Raw genomic sequence first — 19,480 nt, 5'->3', positions numbered from 1 at the left:
CATAGATATTGTTGTAACTTTTTTCTTACTCAAATATCACATGAATAAACATTAAACATAGCAAAATGTATAGAATTGCAAGAGGATTTGCTTTAAAATGACAATGTTCTTTGCACCCCATAACAAAATGTGTAGAATTGCAGGAAATAAGCTTTAAACTGCAAAATTCACCCCACCAACAAGAGGGGTGTGAACAGTTTGTGTCATGAACAGGGGTTGTGCCCATAGAGATAGACATGGCCCGTGCGCACGCATGGGGAGGGGGGGTGCGTGATGTCCCCCACTCATGCTGCCAAACATACACTCCTAAAACTGACCATCCTACCGATCCTCGACTTCGGTAATGTCATCTATAAAATAGCCTCCAACACTCTATTCAACAAACTGGATGAAGTCTATCACAGTGCCATCCGTTTTGTCACCAAAGCCCCATACACTACCCACCATTGCGACCTGTACGCTCTTCGTTGTTTGGCCCTCGCTTCATACTCGTCGCCAAACCCACTGCTACAGGTTATCTACAAGTCTCTGCTAGGTAAAGCCCCGCCTTATCTCAGCTCACTGGTCACCATAGCAGCACCCACTCGTAGCACACGCTCCAGCAGGTATATCTCACTGATCACCCCCAAAGCCAATTCCTCTTTTGGTCGTCTTTCCTTCCAGTTCTCTGCTGCCCATGACTGGAACGAATTGCAAAAATCTCTGAAGCTGGAGACTCACATCTCCCTCACTAGCTTTAAGCACCAGCTGTCAGAGCAGCTTACAGATCACTGCACCTGTACATAGCCCATCTGTAACAGCCCATCTATCTACCTACCTCATCCCCATACTGGTATTTATTTATTTATTTATTTTGCTCCTCTGCACCCCAGTATCTCTACCTGCACATTCATCTTCTGCCGATCTACCATTCCAGTGTTTAATTGCTATATTGCAATTACTTCGCCACCATGGCCTATTTATTTCCGTAACTTACCTCATTTGCACTCACTATATTTTGTTTTCTTTTGTTCTACTGTATTATTGCCTGTATGTTTTGTTTATTCCATGTGTAACTCTGTGTTGTTGTATGTGTCGAATTGCTACGCTTTATCTTGGCCAGGTCGCAGTTGCAAATTAGAACTTGTTCTCAACTAGCCTACCTGGTTAAATAAAGGTGAAATAAATCAAATTAAAATTAAATGCTGGAAGGGGGGGGCCCAAGTGAAAAGGTTTGTGAACTCCTGATGTAAGGGGTCGGACTGGACTCTTAAGTTGGACGGAGTGTTGAGAGCGTCTGTTCCTTAAGGGCTCCAGTGTTACTGTCTTGTCCCTGAGGAGAATGGCTCATTTGGCTGTAGCTAACACGCAGGGACACTTATTCCATCTCTGTTAATAGTAGAAATAGAAATTGGCTTCCCTGCTTTTCTGCTTTCTACTATGAATGCAATTAATGCTAGACACAATGAAATAGTCCCGAAGCACTTATTTTCTCCTGTTACATTGTGTCAATTATTTACCGTCTGTTATAGGGTCCCAGTATATAACGTGTAAGCTGCAGAACTGCTCAGAGGCCAACAAAGGCAGGCCTTTCCCTGGATTTATCAGCCCTGATTCCCTGGTCGTTCAGGACCAGTATGTTTTCATTCAGGTGGAAATTTTGAATCTTTCTGTTATAATAAAAATTCTCTAAAACTGTTCATCTTAATGTACAGTAAACTTGTAGGTATTAATGACCATAAACCAAGAGAGAATGGTATAAAAACATACAACTAAGACTATTGCATAATTAGTCTGTTAGCCCAATTTATAGTGATTCGTTGTAATAATTTTGCTCTAAATGAAATAGAAATTGCTTGGTTTCTCTAGGTACCAATGGGTGGCCGGCCTGTCCATTATGTGTCTTACAGAAGAAATGCTTTCTTCCCAATGAAGCTACCTAAGTACATATTACCAAAGGTGGGTTGGAAATATTACGTTGAGTATTACTACTATCCTGTTATGAATCCAGTGAAAAACTGTTTTGATATTATAACACTTCTAAAGAATATATGTTCTTGATTTTTCTGCTTTTCCAAGGCCAACTTTAATAAAATAAACATACAAATATTGAATAGAAAGTATATATAGACAGTATATTTAAATAAATATTTCAAGAATGTTTTAAAGCTTTCACAGAGGGATTCCATCACAGAACAGATGTACAAACATCATACTAACAGTAGAATAGTTGTACAGCTTCGTACAGAATTACCCCACTGGATACAGACATCAGTTCAACGTCTAGTTGTGTCTAACATTTTATTGAGTTGTCAGTTAACATGAATTCAATGTGTAATCAAAAGAAATGTGAACCATGTCATTAGATTGAGGTTAAAAGTTAGGTAAAAAAATTAAAGACGAACATTCCCCAAATGTATTTACTTAAATTACTTTTTGAAAATCCAGTCAGTTTTCCACATTGATTCAACAGCTTCACATTGATTTATTTTTAGGACATGGAAACGTTGATTCAACCAGTTTGTGCCCAGTGGTACCACTGCAGCCCTGAAACTAAATTAAGTTTTGTATTGGATTATATTGTATGACATATTATCCTAACTCATAATTCCTTCACCAGGACTTGCAGATAATCAGCACAGATGATAACCAGGTGGTTGCAGCAGTGCAGGACTGGCACCAGAATGACTCATACAACCTGTACATGTCAGAGGCCCGAGGACTCTTCTTCACTCTGGCCCTGGAGAACATAGTGAGCAGTGGGGGACCAGAGGGCAACATCATGATAGACCTCTATGAGGTATGTAGCAATGGCTTAGTTAGACTGCCATCCCTGTTTGTATGTACACGACCACTTCTGCCAAGAGGTCTCAACCTTTATGGCACAGATGGTACTGGAGTGTACTTACCCTGTAAGGGCTGGAGGTCTTGTTGAAGCCCTGATCCTGGCTGTTCCCCCTCATTTCCTACGTTATGAACTTAAGCAAACACATACAGTACATTAGTCATGATGAACTGCAATATCCAAGTATGCAGCGTTGATAGAAACCTGGGTTAGCATCTATTCACTCATACAGTATCAGATCCTTATGATCTGTATTTATGAAGTATAAAGGTTTGTTAGCCATTAACTAGCACGTCCATGCGTAACGATGATAATATAACTTTATAAGTTACTGTATGTAGCATTCGTACATTAGCAAAGTTGGCAGGTCTACACACATTAATTCAATATTCACTTCTATTATATCAATCTTAACGACTGTAGAACATGCACCAGAGGTGGCTCCACAGGTCCCATAATGGTGTGAGGAAAAAATATTATAGGGCCCGTAGTTTGTCCTTATCTGATAACCAAACCAATTGAAATTCCAGACTTTATACTTTATGACGTGATTATTCTGTTGTTAAAAGTTTTAATATGAGCTATGATGGGACCAGAGTTTTTCTAATCAAGTCACATGGTTTTAAAAAAAAACTGGAAAAACTCCTGACCTTGGGGAGGATGAATGCCTGTCAAACTGGAGAAACCTTGTACTTGTTCAAATTAATTATATTTAAAAAAGGACTAGGGGGGTTTCCTATACCCAGACTTAGAGATAGGAACAATTGGATAAAACTCATAGTGCTGAGGTTTGCATTGTGTAGTCCTGCCCTATGCAACTGTATTAGGCCTAATACAAAAGTCTATGTCAGCGATTGTGTTTATTGAATATTTTGGATTGAAAAAGTATCGGTAGCCTACTCAGCACAAGTTCGAATATCAACACATTTTTTTCCCATTCCCATTTTTTTCACAATCATATGGTATTTCTTTACTATTTAAGGTACTATTTAGATACAGAATAGCGTTGCGATGAATATCTGCTGTTTTACGGGCCCCTGAAAATGTCTGCTATTTCTTGCACTGATCTTAACTTCTTTTGTACATAATGTTTCCACCATGACTGAAAAGAGGTTCTGGACATCAGAACAGCAATCACTAACCTCAATTTGGAGGAAGATTTCTACTTCAACGAGTCGCCGGCACGGGACCTACGGGACCTACTGCTCACCCCAGACCATGTCCTAATCCCAGAGACTCAGAAAAGGAAGAGACAATGTAAGTGGCTGACGTGCGGGCACTCTGATGAAACTACAACGGCGAATAAATAATTTGCCTCTACCCACTGTTCTATTGGCGAACGTACAATCACTGGAGAAAAAATTGGACGAGCTCCGTTCAAGACCAGCCTGTTAACGGGACCTGAAGAACTGTAATATCCTATGTTCCTTTGAGTCGTGGCTGAACAAGAGCATGGATAATATACATCTAGCTGGTTTTTCCATACATTGGCAGGATCGAACGGCAGCCCCGGGTAAGTTCAATTGGGGATCTGGGTGTTTCTTTGTTAACATCATCTGGTGTGAGATCTCTAATATTAAGTCTCGCGGTTCTGCTCGCCTGAGTGAAAATGCCTCATGATAAACTTTAGGTTAATAAATAATACTATTTACCAAGAGACTTTTCATCTCTATATTTTATTGCTGTCTATTTACCACCACAAACCGATGCTGGCACTAAGACCACACTCAACGACCTGTATAGGGCCTTAAGCAAACAAGAAAATTATGATCCAAAGGTCGCTTTCCTAGTGGCTGGTGATTTTAATGCAGGGAAACTGAAATCCGTTTTACCTAATTTATACCAGCATGTCACCAGTGCAACTACAGGAGACAAAATTCTAAATAATCTTTACGCCACAAACAGAATACAAAGCTCGCCCTCCATTTTGCAAATCTGACCATAACTCTATCCTCTTGATTCCTGCTTAAAAGCAAAAACTCAAACAGGAAGAACCAGTGATGCGCTCCATACGAAAGTGATCTGAGGAAGCGGATGCTAAGCTGCAGGACTGTTTCTCAAGCACAGACTAGAATATGTTTCGGGATTCATCCGATGACATTCAGAAACATCAGCAATGGACATTAGACCGGTGGACATTTGTCCTTTGGGCTGATGAAGGAAAGTAGCCAACAAGTGCTCAGCATATGTGGGAACATTCCAGGTGAAGCTGGTTGAGAGAATGCCAAGAGTGTGCAACGCTGTCATCAAGGCAAAGGGTGCCTATTTGAAGAATCTCAAATATAAAATGTATTTTGATTTGTTAAACACTTTTTTAGTTACTACATGATTCCATATGTGTTATTTCATAGTTTTGATGTCTTCACTATTATTCTACATTGTCGAAAATAGTAAAAATAAAGAAAAACCCTTGAATGAGTTGGTATTCTAAAACATTTGACCGGTAGTGTACGTTTGGGCTGCATCCCAGCCTGATACGGCAACTCCACCGTCGCAGACCGCAAGACGCTACAGAAGGTGGTACTCTCAGCCGAACGCACAAATGGGTGCACATTGCTTACTTTCCAGGACACTTACAGCACCAGGTGTCGCAGGAAGTCCAAAAAGATCGTCAGGGACCCCAGCCCCCAAGCCATGGCTTTTTCTCCCCGTTTCCATCACTCAAATGCAGACAGTATAGGGGCATCATGGCAAAAACTGTAAGACTGGCCAAATGCTTCTACCCCCAGACCACCACTAGCCTGCAATGTTCTCCAAAATGGTGTTCCCTGTCATAAATGCTATTATGTACAGAAGACTTCACTTTCACCTCAAAACTAGGGCTTCAGCTTTACTTATGTTTGAATAATTTACAGTTGTAGCCTTTTCCCCTAATTTTTCTTCATGTCTGTTTCTCAACGTTCCTAGGTAGCAGGAATAAAAGGGGTGTTCTTGTCAAATAAAGTTGTCGAGGGCCAAGTGAAAACGTTTATCACTTACAATAAGGGGCGAGACTGGCATCTTCTACAGGCTCCAACCACTGATCTGAAGGGAACCAGAATCTACTGTGTACAGGTGAGTCTGCTTTTGAAAGTGGCCAATATCTGAAAACCTATAACTGTTTTTGTCTATAAACCACGTTATGTTTTTTTTTTTTTTGATTTTCAGCCCTACTGTTCATTACACCTGCATCTCCATGTGTCTGACAACCCGTACACGTCTGGAAACATAGTCAGTAAGGAATCAGCTCCAGGAATTATAGTAGCTTCAGGTAGGCACTATTTGAAATGTTTAGCTGTGTCTTTTGTTTATTTTTACCCGCATTGGCAATTATCACAGGGACCTCCGCTCTCCTTAATTATGGCTGCAGGGGCAGTATTGAGTAGCTTGGATGAAAGGTGCCCATAGTAAACGGCCTGCTCCTCAGTCATAGTTGCTAATATTTGCATATTATTAGTAGTATTGGATAGAAAACACTCTGAAGTTTCTAAAACTGTTTGAATTATGTCTGTGAGTATAACAGAACTCATATAGCATGCAAAAACCTGAGAAATTCCACTTCCTGTTTGGATTTTTTCTGGTGGTGGCAGATTTTCAACCAAGCTCTCATTGAAATTACAGTGAGATATGGATGAGTTTTCACTGCCTACGCCTTCCACTAGATGTCAACAGTCAATATAACTTTGTCTGATGACTCTAATGTGAAGGGGGGTAGAATGAGACAGGAAATAGTCACCACTGCCACGAGTTGACCATGCTTTCACCATGCGCGTTCACATGGGAAGGACCTGCGTTCCACCGCTCATCTGAAGTCATTCTAATTCTCCGGTTAGAACGTTATTCAAGATATATGTAAACAACATTCTAAAGATTGATTCAGTACTTTGTTTGACATGTTTCTAATGACTGTTACGGAACTTTTGGACATTTCGTCACGTTATAGTGGACGCGCTTTGTGACTTTGGAATTGTTTACCAAACGCGCTAACCAAAGTAGCTAATTGGACATAAATAACGGACATTTTCGAACAAATCAAGCATTTATTGTGGACCTGGGATTCCTAGGACTGCATTCTGATGAAGTTCATCAAAGGTAAGGTTCATCATTTATCAAGTATTTTCTGGTTTCTGTTGACTCCAACATGGCGGCTAATTTGGCTGTTGTTCTGAGCTCCGTCTCAGATTATTGCATGGTTTGCTTTTTCCGTAATGTTTTTTTGGAATCTGACACAGCGGTTGCATTAAGGAGAGGTATATCTATAATTCCATGTGTATAACTTGTATTATCATCTACATTTATGATGAGTATTTCTGTTGAAACAATGTGGCTATGCAAAACCACGTTGTTTTTGGAACTAGTGAATCTAACGCGCCAATGTAAACTCAGATTTTTTGATAGAAATATGAACTTCATCAAACAAAACATGCATGCATTGTGTAACATGAAGTCCTATGAGTGTCATCTGATGAAGATAATTCAAGGTGAGTGATTAATTTTATCTCTATTTCTGCTTTTTGTGACTGCTATATTTCGCTGGAAAATAGCTGTGCTTATTGTGGTTTGGCGGAGACCTAACATAATCGTTTGTTGTGCTTTCGCTGAAAAGCCTATTTGAAATCAGACACTTTGGTGGGATTAACAACAATATTAACTTTAAAATGATATAAGACACATGTATGTTTGAAGAATTGTAATTATGATATTTCTGTGGTTTGAATTTGGCGCCCTCTATTTTCACTGGTAGTTGTCATATCGATCCCGGTAGCGGGATTGCAGCCATAAAAGGTTTTAAGGTTCACAATTTGCAGTGGTTGCTCAACTCTTACACTGCTCTTTTTCCACCCTTAAAGACCCCTTTTATCTTTAACTCTGTTCCCCAAGTAAAGGGTGGTATTCTGGCTTAAAACATTTTAGTCAGCTCCTTTTGATCTGTAAATTTGATCTGTGAATCTGCCAGATGTTTGGCAAAAGCAGATACAGAAGAAAGAGTTTGAATTTCTGAATCTCTGTTTTTGGCTGAGTAAATACTCCCTTTATAGGAGAGCTGTAGCCTGTGGCAGAATATTTTCATCTGTATTTTTATTTCATTGTGCATGAAATATATTTTAATGTGGGTTAAGAAGGCATATAATGAAAGTGTTTACACTGTAACTATGCTCTGCTTTTTACATCTAGGTACCATTGGGCCCGAGCTTACCGCCTATAATGTCAGCATTTTCATCACCTCAGATGCTGGCAACACTTGGAGAGAGGTACTGTGACTGAAAGAGACAGGTGCCACTGAAATGTGACACAAAATCAAAACAACACGTAGAAGAAAAGATCAATCTGCTTATAATTTGGAGGGAGCAAACTCTGGATGCATAATGCATGATATTGTTTGCTTTACCCTTGATCACATGCCATGTATACTGGCTTAAGGAAGATTTTATTATTTTTTTCCATAGAACTTCTTAGGAGCTGATAATATTTGATGTTTTCTCACTTAAAAATAAAATGTAATATGTGGCTGTGTTACATGATATAGAAGAATAGCAGTAGCCTACAGTGATACAAATCCACCACTCATCAAAAGTATACGTGAACGGTATGCACATCTCTGACCTTTGAAAATGTGATGAAATCCTGTCCTGTTTGTAGGTATTTGAGGAGGAGTATAGTGTCCTCTTTCTTAACCAGGGTGGTGCCCTAGTGGCCATTCGACACACACCTCTCCCCATCAGACATATCTGGTATTTTTTCCTTTAACATTCAACTTCCGTGCATACTGTTACAGTATCAACATTGAATTACATTTGTCTATTGAATTACATTTGTCTATACATGTTTTATGGACTGTATTATGTAAGTCCACCTAATGTTAACGTTACAGTACAATCTATTCTATGCATGGTTTATGTTCCACATGAGCCATGCATGAGAGCCAACATGTTGTTTCTCCATCCAGGCTGAGTTTTGATGAGGGAAAACGCTGGAACAAATACAGCTTCACCCCCTCTCCTCTCTATGTAGACGGGGTCTTAGGAGAGCCAGGGGAAGACACCCTCATCATGACGTAAGATTCAAAACAAACACTCTATGGTTAATAGTATGTATTTTGCAATGCGTTGAAAGTTTAATGGACGTTTTGAAAAGAAAGAGTTTGTTTCGAACACAGTGGAAAAACATGTACTCGCTGTCAGAAGTTAGACACTTTTTTATTTATTTTCCCTTTTTACTCTTCTGAGTCATTGTACAAATCCCTTGTGGTTAGCTCAGGCAGCCTTTCATCTCCCACTTGTATGATTAAAAGGTATTTTACTTAATATATTTTAGCTAGCGACCCTTTTTTTCAGCCATTTTTCACCATCGTTTACTTTTTGTGTTTGCAGAATATTTGGCCATTTCAGCCATCGTTCTGAGTGGCAGCTTGTCAAAATAGACTTCAAGGCCATCTTTAACAGAAGGTGTAACACAGACGACTATCAGACCTGGCAGTTACACAATGATGTAAGAGCAACCACTTTGATACATTTGTAATGGATTTGGGCACTTTATTCCAATGGAATACAGTATGAAGAGAGATGTCCTACCACACCCATTTTATATCTCAAATTTGTCTGAAAATTATGGATGCTTTCTATGTATTCACTTTCAAAACAAATTAGCAATTATACACATTTTCATGTACTTTAAAAAACAACATATTAAAAGAACTTCATCACTCAGAGGCTTTTCTTTGAAACTGTTACATCGTATCACGCCTCGGGATAGGACCCAGATATAGACACAGGAGGCGGATAGTACAGTTCTCAGATATTTATTGTAAACACGGGGCAGGCAAAGAGCAGGTCAAGGACAGGCAGGGGTTCATAATCAGGCCAGAGTCAGGCAGGTACAGGACGGCAGGCAGGCTCGGGGTCAGGGCAGGCAACGGTTCGTAATTAGGTCAGAGTCAGGCAGGTGCAGGACGGCAGGCAGGCTCGGGGTCAGGGCAGGCAGAATAGTCAGAACTGGAAAACCTAGGAAACTAAACTTGAGAAAAAGGAAGATGGGAAAGCACGCTGGTAAGACCTGACAGACAAGACAAACTGGCATCAGACAAACAGAGAACAAAGGTATAAATACACAGGGGATAATGGGAACACCTGTAGGGGATGGAGACACAAAGACAGGTGAAACAGATCAGGGTGTGACACATCCAAAAATAAAGTAAATTCTGAAATGTTGTAGTTAATTATTTCAAATAATACATTATTTCTCACAGGGTAAAGTCTGCATTATGGGAGTGAAGAGAATCTTTCATAATCTGAAGCCCGACACCAGATGTGTCAAAACCAGAGATCAGTACATCTCCCAGATGTCAGACTCCTGTCCATGCACCGAGGCTGACTTTGAGTGGTGAGGAGACTACTGGCTGCAACTGTCAATAATATATAACATTCAATTCAATTACATACAGTTTATATTAATCCTTTCAGTGGCAATTTAAGAAGGCATCATTGGAGCACAATAACACGATGACATGCTGTTTATAATTGTATTCATAGAATTATTGACACTAACTGCCCTAGACACAGTTAAAAGTAGTTTTGGGGACAAGATCAAGAAGGCAGGTAGACATCTCTATCTCCATTGTGAAGTAGAAGTTTCACAACCTTCAGCATACATTTCTGTGATCGGTTGGGTCTGTCCAGGTACATCTTTAACCATGTTTATACCTGGTTCTAACATGTACCCTGATTTTGTCCACATTTTGATTCCAACACCGTTGTTCATCCTTTATCTACTCAATGATCTGTCTTGTGTTCAACTTCGTTAACTCTGGACAAGTTAAGATAGTGTTATTTGTCATCACAGTGATGAAAGTATGGCTAGTGTTTGGAAGGAGCCTTAGATTGAGCAGGCTCCTAGGAGCTTACATATTCACTGGTGTTGAGGACTGAAGTGGACCTCTCCTTTAGTCTAGTGGAGGCACATATGTGACATTGCTAAAAGGCCACTTATCTGCTTGATAAGCATTTCGCTACACTACAAGCATTTCGCTACCCTCGCATTAACATCTGCTAACCATGTGTATGTGACAAGCTAGGCTGTCAAGTCAGGTAAGGTCAAAACAGTACTCCACAAATTTATCGCAGTAGTCCTGTGCCATCTTGCTCAAGAGCCAGTCGGCATTGGAATCTACAGTGGTTCCTCCTTTAATTAAAAGTTGCATGTAGTTACACCTTGCGTGCTGTCGCAGCATTCTGTGGCACGTCATTTAATTCTCAGCCATTTTTTCTGTTACTGCAAGTTACTGCTAGTTTGATCACCAGAGGGCATCTTTGAAAAGCATTTGATAGTATTTCATATTGGCAGTACCAGAGCATTTAAAACCTTTTTTGTAATAACATAGTAAATGGGATTGATTTTAAGAAATTTGGTTTAATTCATTTGATTAATATTATGGTGCTTCTATTCAGAGAAAAATGAAAAACCAAATCATTTATAGCAAAGATACACCCCTCTCAACTTACATGACGAACCACAGATCTTAGGAACTCTTCACAAAGGGCATTTTACTTGAGAAAGGAGTATCCCTTAGCCAGATTGCATTCGCTATAAATTATCGCTCAGTTTGGTCTCTAAAACGAGGTTCTAATCTCATTCCTGGTACTTCATAGTACCAAAACATTACCTCATCCAAGGCATAACTCAATTGTCAACTCTATATACTCCCAAGTCAAGTAAACCGCCTCTTGACCCCACTCATGGATAAGCTCACTGAGGGGAGTAACTTGCGCACAGACATTGTAATTGCGCACAGACAAGTAATTGGTTCACCCTTAATCAATCCATCCTTCACATGGTTTAACAGATACATTCACATATGAAGACAATGTTCCATCCTGTCCTCTTCCCTTTCTGATATTATGCATAACACCAGAGACATGTAAAAGACAAGCCTGTCCTTTCCCCTCTCTGGGCCCCAAATGACTGAGCCCCAGCTTCGAAAAAAGTGCAACTGCCAACACTATAGTCCAAAAGGATACATTCTAATGACAAGTATCTCACATAAGCATATTATATAAATAAAATATATTATTTATCTATGTTACCCAACTAATTCTGATTCATCCGCCACATTAGACAACTTTGTTCCAATATTTCTGTAAGTCAGTGATATTTATTCCCATAGTAATTCATTATGGATCCCATAACTAAATCAACATCTGCATTTTGAAAGAGTATTTTTTTATAATTATTTTATTAACGAAATGTGTTTATTTGTTTATTAGGCTACTTTGCAGTCTACAATACATACTGTAGTAAACATGGAAAAGTGCCTAATTCCTTACATAAGGGAGAGCAGGCCATGTCTGTACTACAGAATGCAGGGCACGCGGGAGATGGTGTTATTTCATAGTTGTGATGTCTTCACTATGATTCTACAATGTAGAAAATATTTTTTTTAAATTACATCCTAGAATGAGTAGGTGTGTCCAAACTTTTGACTGGTACTTGCTTAATTAATTTGATTAATATTATGGTGTTTCAATTCCATGAAAAATGAAAAACCCTCTGGGTTTCTGTTAGGATGGAATGGAAAATATGGGGCTGTATAATCTATTGTTTGGCAGTACAGTACTGAGCTATTTAGCTAAAGAATCCCTGTGTCGTGCGGACGGGAGAATGACAGGAATAATCAAGTCAATAAACATTGGGTAGTTAGATAGCCTATAGTTAATATACTGTTAAGTTTGATGTATAACTACTAACGTTAGGTAGATAGCTAACATACCGGTACGTACTGCAGTAATGATATGCTATGTGGTTCGTAAGGACAGCATAGCTACCAAATTATCAGCCAACATAACGTGTAAGGTAACTCATTTGAAATGTCATTACTTTATTACATAGAGTGCGTCCTCGCGGTAGCTTGCTACTCAATCGACTCTGCGGCTTGAGCATGCTTTTGGTGCACTGTCAGTAGCGTTGTAACGCTCGTTGTCGGTGGAAGGAAGAGTGGACCAAAGCGCAGCGTGGAAAGTGTTCATGATATTTATTTTCAAGATACACTCAAACAAAAATAACAAATAAAAAAAAAAAGCGAAAAGTTCCGTCAGGCACAGACACTAAACAGAAATTAACACCCCACACAACCCAAACGGAAAAGCACAACTTATATATGATCCCCAATCAGAGACTACATGCTTTTGGTGCACTGTCAGTAGCGTTGTAACGCTCGTTGTCGGTGGAAGGAAGAGTGGACCAAAGCGCAGTGTGGAAAGTGTTCATGATATTTATTTTCAAGATACACTCAAACAAAAATGACAAATAAAAAAAAACTGACAGCTGCCTCTGATTGGGAACCATACTCAGCCAAAAACACAAAGAGTTAGAAAACATAGATTTTCCCACCCGAGTCACACCCTGACCTAACCAAACATAGAGAATAATAAGGATCTCTAAGGTCAGGGCGTGACAAGCATGCTGGACTTTGGGCAAGAAGGTTGAGGGTTTGAAACCTGCTCCCTGCTTGTTTCATTTGAACTTGTGCACAATTATCAGTTTATTATTTGGTTTATATTGCCCATTCATTGTCAGTTAGAGACAGTAGTGCATTGGGACCCAAAAGCATTATCAGTGCTCAAACTCCCGCTTGGTTATTGTCAAATCATTTTTTTATTTCTGAAAGCAACTTTTTTATTTTCATTCCAAAATAATTGTTATGAAAGCAAAAAAAAAGGGTTGAAATTAAAAAAAATGTTTTGCAATCAAATATTTTGTAATAGAGCTCAGAACTTTATGCATTTTATTCCCCAAAAATATTTAGAAAACAAAACATGTATTGTAAAACAAAACTCCAATTTAATTTCGTTATCAACCACCCTACATTTTGGCCATTTTTTGAGAGTCAGTTTGGCTACAACCAATACTGTTCTGCCTTATATAGCAGACACCTACGAAGAAGGACTGTGTAATGATGGCATCTCAGGTAAGCAGCACTGGGCTTTCTTCTGTCCAGCTTTCACATAGCTAGTAGTTAGCTCCTATGATTCAGTGTCGGTTCATAACATTCTACTATATTACATAGCGTAGAATGATAAATCATGCTATTATTTTTCTCAACCTAACAAAAAGCATTTAGCTATGAACTCCTGTTCTAGCCAATTTCACTTTAATTAATCTAACTTTCTTTCATGGCAACTCATAAGCAGGCCATGTCCTATTTGTTTTATAGTCGATAATAATCATATTTCATGACAGTGTAACGGATAGCTTTTTTACAGAAGGATGAATGAACATAATATGTCTGTCAGGGAATGCTATTCTGATATGTCAGTTAAAGAGTTAGACCAGAAAGTCAGCGCCATGTGGGCTTTAGAATGGTCAGAAGAGGTCTCAGAGCAATGGGCCATCGTGTACAATGGCCAAGAGTTAGGGAGTCTCTGCAGCATGTAGGTGGTGCAGGTATCATTGCCAGAATGATCCAGCTTTGTTGCATTGCTCGGCAAAAATACTCTGTTCCTGCACACCTGTCTCTCGTCCACATTGATACAAATCAAAAATTGGGTACTAAGGTACTAAGATGTATAATGTCTCCATCAAATCTAAGAAGTTATTTTAACTTTTTTATTCTTACTTATTCCTTGACAAATTTTCAATGATGTATGAAATTGGAGTTGTTCTTCATCAACTGGTAATTCATAAATAATGAAGCAGGTTAATAGGGTAAACATTTCACTTTTAATTCCCAATGCTTTTTTTCAAGATACAACAGATAAGCATATTATTTTGTATACATATTGCATATTTCCCATCACCTAATGAACAACCACAATACCAGTCTGGTGTTAAGCTTTCTGTGCTGTGTTGACATATCCTGAATATGACATCTGCTGCTTTAGATTGAACGGTCATACTGTATCTCAGTTATTGTTTTCATATCTACATAGAAGAAGCTATTTTCTTTACTTTTAGAGTGTGAGCTGATCAAGAGGTCAAAAATGTAGATATTGCCAGATGTTCACTGTCCGAGGAACAGGCTGTGGAAGCTTTATTGCTGGTAAAAGTGTCCATAACCAGAGGTATTTAAACTGTTCTGTGTTCTTTTTTTCTCTTCCTCGCTGCCTGTCTTGTTGTACATGGAACCTGTTTCAGTTGCACAGTTTGGAGGAAGAAGGATACACTGTCAAATTCTATCCACCTCTTCTGTGTGGGATATGTGTCCCTACCTCGTCTGTGGGCAGATCTGCAGCATTTCACAGAGATTTGGAATAATCACCCTTTACGTACAGAGCTGAACCTGACACCTCACCAGCTGTGGCATATCAGAATGCACATTTTTGTTTTTGCCTTATCACTACACAGCTGATTCAAATGATCAAGTCATCATCAAGCTTCAAGTGGTATTTATGTCTAATAATGACATTATCATCTATTTTTCAGCATAGAGTACTCTTTGGCCACTTAGTGTGGACACCAGATGAGACCACACACACACGATAACAGTCTCTCTCCTTCACTTCATCCCTCTCCCCCTTCTCACTAAATCCTCTAGGTTATATTAGCTGTGTTGGTGAACCCCTCCCGCATCTGAACTGGCTGACACAGAGGGCACAGAATGATCATATGTGAGAGGTCAGGTCAACAGGAAGTATTATTATTACATTGAAATACAGAGATAGAGATGTAGTAGTCCCAGAGTTATTGATCCAAGGTCAGTTTTGCATTTCACCTCCTGATGATTATGATGACGGACTGTGTTAGAATAAAAAAAACAAGGCTTAATCAAGTTCTCTAACTATCAATCTGTCTCTCGTCTGCAGGTATGTTTTGATGTGAGAGAGGAAGCCAGTCCTGTCATCGCCACCTCACCTGCTCTTAAGATAACCTTCAGGTCAACTGGGGGCCCATGGCTGGTTAGGAGACACCGCTAGAGACACTGTAATTGTGATGAACTGAGAGAATTTTAGGGTAGCAATGTAATTCGTTAATCATATGCTGTCTGCCTCTGTTCTTACCTCTTTCCCTTTCTGTCTTCTACACCTCTCCCCACCTCGTCTTTCTCCTTATGTTATAATGCGCACCATATGTGCATTGAAGTACAGATTGAACTTGTATTTATAATATAACATTACAATGATCATAATTATAACACCTGTATAATGAACTTCTTTCAATAAAGCGTTTCACATTCTCCACTGGTTGAAATTAAGTATCTCATTGAAATGCTATACTGCGTCTTCAGATTAATGCAGATGAAGGGAGTTAGATATGCATTGTTTACTTTCGGTATATATGAATTACAAATCAGCCTTTACTTAAATCATGTTTCTAGTCTGTTGCATAGTTACAATGTGTAATCATTGATTTCCCAGGAGCAGGAGTAGTAAACACTGTTGAAGTGTATAATTGTAATGCATACTGTACATGCAGACACAGAATCATTCAAAGAATGGAGATTGATACACCTGGTATTGGATATGACTGAAAAAGAATGTCTCATAGAGTCATATCTGAACCACGCCTTTATTTGCCAAGGAAGAGTACATGATCAGTGAATATATTCAATGTACAGGCTACAATGTGGGGGGGATCTCATACATGGTAATAACTACAGTACATGTTTATAGGACTTGCATCCTTGGCACAATAAAGTTATTATAGTCTACTCAATACATAGGCTTCATTAATGCCATTCAGACTTGAAGTTGAAACAACAGCTATGATAGCTGAGGTTCATAGATTGGTATGAATATTAGTTCAGAACCTAACATTTTAGGGTCCATACACAGATCGGCTACATACTATAGCTAGCTACACATCCATAGGCATACAGTTATTTTTATCCTCCACTACACAATAAACAAGTAAATAGTTAGCTAGCTATGTTACTTCAGCTGCATTGCACGGCAAGGCAAGCATACACAATTGTACATTCAATTTGCAGTAAATGCTTTAGCTAGCTAGATTCTTTACATCCACGGCTTCCCAAGACGACAGCCTGGTTTTCTCAGGAGTCCCTAAAACATTAAACAACACGAATTACAATGTCATACTGTACTCATATCATAACACCAGCTAGCTAGCTGGCTAATGTTAGCTAGTCAGTTAACTTGCTAAATTGCGATTTTCGTAAATGAATGTTATGACAAAAAAAATGGCACAATCCACATTAACACATTCCCCTCAATTGTACATTTTTAGCTTGACTCGTTACGACGTCATAACTACTTACATCTGCTTCGCCGTAATGTTTTGTCAGCCATCTTTGTTGAAGAAAGCTCCAGGGACGGGTGGTACGCGTAAAAGTCGTCATTGGAACCACTCGATATGATTGGTTATATAAAAACCTTGGGACCCAAATGCATAATGAGAGCTCTAACTACCCCTTGTGGTGACCTGGAGTAATGATGCCGTGACGCTAGGTATCTCTAACTCCCGCGGTGTACGCTCAACTTTTAAAGGAGGAACCACAGTACATCTGAACCTGTAGCCGTTCTGCCCCTCAAGGGTTCTAAGCATGTTTACCAGTGTGTAGATAGACAGTGCGAAGGCATTGGAGGCTTCTGTGTCTCCAAACTCGACAGTGGGTTCAGAATGGTGCCTATCTCACATTGGACGAGTTGGTTAACATAAATGTGAGTGGTTACAGGATCAGGCGTTTGACACTAATTCCTACTTCACAGTAGGGCTGTTCGAAAATGTATTTTTTATTTTTGAACGTGAACGTTCATGTGCCTTGAAGAGTGACTGCCCTTAAAAAGCAGCTAATCCTTTTGAGAATGGCCTATGATATAAGTCAAAAACACTTATTTGAGTGTCAAAATTTACTACAAAGTTTTAAATAGGATCATTTTGGTCATAAACTCAGTCTGGTCTAAAAAAGAGATTGGAACCTCAGTGCATCACAACGAGTAAAGGAAGGTTGGGAATGGATTACAATTATGTAAACAAATCATGCCCCCTTTTGCCAATTCCACATGCAAATCGCCCCTCCTCCCACTTCGCTTCCCTTCATTGAGGGGGTTTGATTCATCTGTCCCTGGCACCCTGTTAGGCATGTTTTGCTTGCATTTGGTTTGGAACTGGGCTGCCTTCCAAGCGTGAGCCAGATGCCCCGTTCAAAGCCGATGACGGAGTCGGCTCAAATCAAAAGTAATGTAATTAGCACGTGTTGTAATGAGTGGGATTGTGTTTTGCTTTTGATAACAACGCTTTATCTGCCTTCCAAATGAAAACTAGTTCAAACATATGCACTGAAGAAAAATATAAACGCAACATGCAGAAGTGTCAAAGATTTTACTGAGTTACAGTTCAGGATATCAGTTAATTTATATAAATTATTTTGGCCCAAGTCTATGGAGTTCACATGACTGGGAATACAGGCAAGCATCGGTTACAGATACCTTTAAAACAAGTAGGGGCGTGGATCAGAAAACCAGGCAGTATCTGGTGTGACCACCACTTGCCTCATGCAGCTCGACAGATCTCCTTTGCATAGAGTTGATCTGGCTGTTGACTGTGGCACTCTGTCCACAATGTTGAAATCAGCAAACCGCACACCCACAAAACACCATACACCGCTGTCTGCCATCTAACCGGTACAGTTGAAACCGGGATACATCTGTTAAGAGCACACTTCTCCAGCGTGCCAGTGACCATCAAAGTTGAGCATTTGCCCACTTTACTCGGTTACGATGACGAACTGCAGTCAGGCCAAGACCCTGTTGAGGACGACGAGCATGCAGATGAGCTTCCTGAGGGGGTTTCTGACAGTTTGTGCAGAATTTCTTCAGTTGTGCAAACCCATAGTTTCATAAGCTTGACTTCATCCACATTTTGTTACGTTACAGCCTTATTCTAAAATCGATTCAATTGTTTTCTTTCCTCCATCACTCTACACATAAAACCCCATGATGACAAAGCAAAAACAGATTTTTAGACAATTTTGCAAATGTATAACATTTTTTAAACTGAAATATCACATTTACATAAGTATTCAGACCCTTTACTCAGTACTTTGTTGAAGCACCTTTGGCAGCGATTACAGCCTTGAGTCTTCTTGGATATGACACTACAAGCTTGGCAGACCTGTATTTGGGGAGTTTCTCCCATTCTTCTCTGCAGAGCCTCTCATGCTCTGTCAGGTTGGATGTGTAGCGTAGCTGCACAGCTATTTTCAGGTCTTTCCAGAGATGTTCGATCAGGTTCAGTCCAGGCTCTGGCTGGGCAACTCAAAGACATTCAGAGACTTGTCCCGAAGCCACTCCTGCATTGTCTTGGCTGTTTGCTTTGGAGGCCACTGTGTTCTTGGGTACCTTCAATGCTGCAGAAATGTTTTAGTACCCTTCCCCAGATCTGTGCCTCAACACAATCCTGTCTCAGAGCTCAACAGACAATTCCTTTGACCTCGTGGCTTGGTTTTGCTCTGACGTGCACTGTCAACTGTGAGATCTTACAAGGACAGGTGTGTCTTTCCAAGTCATTTTCAATCAATTGAATTTACCACAGGTGGACTCCAATCAAGTTGTAAAAACATCTCAAGGATGATCAATGCAACCAGGATGCACCTGAGTAAAATGTTGAGTCTCATAGCAAAGGGTCTGAATACTTATGTAAATAAGGTATTTAGTATATGTTTTTTTGTACATGTTCAAACATTTAACAAAAATGTTGCTTTGTCATTATTGGGTATTGTGTGTAGAT

The 19,480-nt window shown here is 39.6% G+C and overlaps 1 protein-coding gene across 1 annotated transcript in view; it reads left to right on the top strand.

The window, feature by feature from the left end:
* LOC110502477 (VPS10 domain-containing receptor SorCS1-like) overlaps positions 1 to 19,480 on the top strand; it is a 110,036-nt gene that overhangs the window by 56,837 nt on the left and 33,719 nt on the right. Inside the window, exons 7-16 of the mRNA XM_021580517.2 lie at positions 1,512 to 1,630; positions 1,849 to 1,938; positions 2,600 to 2,779; positions 5,732 to 5,878; positions 5,972 to 6,074; positions 7,979 to 8,055; positions 8,444 to 8,535; positions 8,751 to 8,858; positions 9,175 to 9,292; positions 10,050 to 10,183. Coding sequence (XP_021436192.2) covers positions 1,512 to 1,630; positions 1,849 to 1,938; positions 2,600 to 2,779; positions 5,732 to 5,878; positions 5,972 to 6,074; positions 7,979 to 8,055; positions 8,444 to 8,535; positions 8,751 to 8,858; positions 9,175 to 9,292; positions 10,050 to 10,183 — 1,168 coding nt within the window. The remainder of the gene's footprint in view (positions 1 to 1,511; positions 1,631 to 1,848; positions 1,939 to 2,599; positions 2,780 to 5,731; positions 5,879 to 5,971; positions 6,075 to 7,978; positions 8,056 to 8,443; positions 8,536 to 8,750; positions 8,859 to 9,174; positions 9,293 to 10,049; positions 10,184 to 19,480) is intronic.

This window comes from Oncorhynchus mykiss, chromosome 23 (genome assembly GCF_013265735.2).
Source record: "Oncorhynchus mykiss isolate Arlee chromosome 23, USDA_OmykA_1.1, whole genome shotgun sequence".
Taxonomy (NCBI): Eukaryota; Metazoa; Chordata; class Actinopteri; order Salmoniformes; family Salmonidae; genus Oncorhynchus; species Oncorhynchus mykiss.
This window is presented reverse-complemented; position numbering and strand designations above follow the sequence as displayed.